Source organism: Diuraphis noxia, unplaced genomic scaffold (genome assembly GCF_037042655.1).
Source record: "Diuraphis noxia isolate RWA-SAM2 unplaced genomic scaffold, SU_Dnox_SAM2 contig0001, whole genome shotgun sequence".
Taxonomy (NCBI): Eukaryota; Metazoa; Arthropoda; class Insecta; order Hemiptera; family Aphididae; genus Diuraphis; species Diuraphis noxia.
Genome location: NW_028301711.1, coordinates 85,857,126 through 85,859,844, shown reverse-complemented (window position 1 = coordinate 85,859,844; position 2,719 = coordinate 85,857,126). Strand labels below are relative to the sequence as shown.

Below are 2,719 nucleotides of genomic sequence, written 5' to 3'. Positions count from 1 at the left end.
TAAACGATGATTTATTGATAAATATTTTGAATTGCATTTGTAAATTAGGAAATCATAAATAAAAATATAACTAACATTAGATGAATATACCACATAATATTTCTAAATGTATTATTAAATCAAGATATAAAATAATATTAAAGATTGTATAATAAACTATCTAATTAAGTAGGTACATATAATTATACGAACATTTCTACAAATATAGGTACGCACATTTTGTAAATTTATTTATTTTTTGTGGTGGATTAAATGCTACTAGGATGGTGAAAGGAAGGGTAGTGATGAGTATTACCTTGAATAAACTTTTGCTCCTCACCAAAAAATAATTCAACACGCCAGATTCGAGTATTAACATATTTATTTATTTTTTGTATCAATGTTAAATTAACTATTATGGTGTATAAGCTATTGCAGGATTCTCGAACTGGCTGATCCACACGATGAACCCAGTGAGACAAAAATTATTTTTTTGGGAAATAAACTGTTAACGAAGCATCACGCACAAAGTTGGAAATGTTAATCTTTTTAGGCATAGTACAAAATCGTTTATTTGTATTTTTTAGAGGTCCGCCAATGTAAGCTTTTACTGTCTAACATAATTAGATTCTAATGTATCGGAATGACGAAATGTATATGTATTGGAATGAACCAAGACATAATATATAAGTGAGACACTGCGACAAATATTATACTTTTTTCAGGGTCAGATGTAAGGTTTTATAATTTATGGGCGATGAAGCGACCCCTTTGATACTATAAGTATTCAGTATTCGATACATTGCAGGTATATTAAGCGTCACTTAAATGGCTTGGCTCTTTCCACCTACACCTTTGTATTTCAAAGATTGTTTCTCACTAAAATTTAATTTTTATTATCATACTCGTTTATCGATACCATTTAAAGCAGTTATGGAGCACTCTGATGGTAGTTTATGGTAGCAAGTCATATCCAGTTGGTAGTATAGAAAGTCAAAACAATAATTCCTTGTACATATTTACAACCTACTTTTTTGCATATTCTAATAGTACTTAAAAGTTGTGGTTTATAAATAAATGTTAATAAATGTATACAAAAAATGAAAATGATTCGACCAATTTTAGAGGTGCCGCGACCTATTATAAAATATTTAAAAATATTACAACTTTAAAAAAAAAAAAATATTGGTTTTAATTGTATTAAAGTGTAATAAATTCATATTTATGAGATAAATACAGATATTTTCATTATTTAATCAATAATAGTCATATTTAAAATGAGTATACAAATCTCTATATAAACTTAATGTAATCGAAAATCTTTTTTTGAATGAAACTGAGGCATAATTCTACGAGATTCAATCCTCGATCTGATAAATCCGTCCCTTCTAGTTTGTCCACAAACGGCTGCAGATGCTTCTGTCACAAGTTTCACACTTCTTTCGACAGCTTGAGTATGACAAGGAAAATTAAAAAGATCAAAATATTTCTTCTTATTTTGACCTCCAATAATCTATTACAAAAAACGAAGTTAATACTCGTATAATGAAAATAAATAAAAAACATTTTATTTTACCTGTTTCAATATTTCTTGATCAATTTTCGATGTAATTGGAGGCTCAGTAACTTGATTGTTTTCCCAATTAATTAGTTCGAAGTAATCATTAGCATTAAAATTCAATGGTGGAATTTGAAAACAACGAATCTTGCCTTCCTCATTATTTTTTCGCGCTTCTATAATTTTTGTTACAGCTATTTTTCTAATGTCTTCGCGATCATCAAATAACATACATATAAGTATATTTTCGATTGAACCAAAATATGCATTTCGTTTAACTACAGGGTCAATTGTATGGTTTTCCAAAGGTGTTTTGATCCAGATGTACAAGAAGGATTCATTTTTATATAGAACCACATGGGTCATGGGACCATATACTTTTAATATAAACTCAGTTAAAATTTTTAAATTTTCTGTTGGAGATTGCATACTAATATATAAACGTAAAATGCGATTAGCAGTGGTAAGCCATCTAGAGCGTGCTTGCTTCCCTGGATTCCTTCTCGATAAATCAATACTACAATTACTACAATTTTCTATTTTTTTTTAAAATTATCATTATTTATTCTACTCTTTGCCGACTTCAGTATATTACGATATTTATCATGGTACGTTTTTATCATTTGCAACACACGTGTATGAGATACTATTGGAATTGATGCTTTTAGCCATACCTTTTCTATATCAACCGCTACAATTTCTGCAATTGAACTTACACTAGGTTTTTTAGAAGTAATTTCTGGTTTTAGTTTATGTTTCACAAACAGATAATATTGCATACATCTTCAAAAGTTGGAAGTACATTGTTACCAAGTTCTTTAGCATCTCCAAAAATTAAACATTTTAATTTATTTCTGGTCAAAACACAAGTCATTTTGAACGAATATTTAACGAACAAACTCAAACACTATAAACTTTACACGACTGTCGACTAGTGACTACGTATAACGTACGAATATACAGCGGTACTAAATGTAAAATCGAGTTTGTCTATTCAACTAATGCTGAAAACTAAGATAAGATAAGATAGGACAACTTGTTAATAGAATAACCCAATAAAACCAGCAAAATAATTGTAGGTACTATATTTAAAATGTCTTGTGGCACTTCTTAATCTCATCCTAGGCATATTAAAATTTATGTATAGCGTATAGTGACCAAAACACATATTTCCCCAACTAT

General features: G+C 28.8%; 1 protein-coding gene across 1 annotated transcript; it reads right to left on the bottom strand.

The window, feature by feature from the left end:
- Window positions 1-343: 343 nt before the first annotated feature.
- Window positions 344-2,485, bottom strand: LOC107167086 (uncharacterized). Its single transcript, XM_089216073.1, has 2 exons — window positions 1,556-2,485; window positions 344-1,492 (listed from the first exon to the last, which is right to left on the bottom strand). Exons 1-2 carry the CDS (start codon window positions 1,964-1,966, stop codon window positions 1,283-1,285), a joined length of 621 nt encoding a protein of 206 aa, XP_089072199.1. The 5' UTR covers window positions 1,967-2,485; the 3' UTR covers window positions 344-1,282.
- Window positions 2,486-2,719: the final 234 nt, after the last annotated feature.

Coding starts and splice junctions, on each gene's coding strand:
- LOC107167086 (XM_089216073.1), bottom strand. CDS start 1,966: ATGCAATCTCCAACAGAAAATTTAAAAATTTTAACTGAGTTTATATTA. Junction 1,493..1,555: donor ATCAAGAAATATTGAAACAG/GTAAAATAAAAT, acceptor TTTTTGTAATAG/ATTATTGGAGGTCAAAATAA.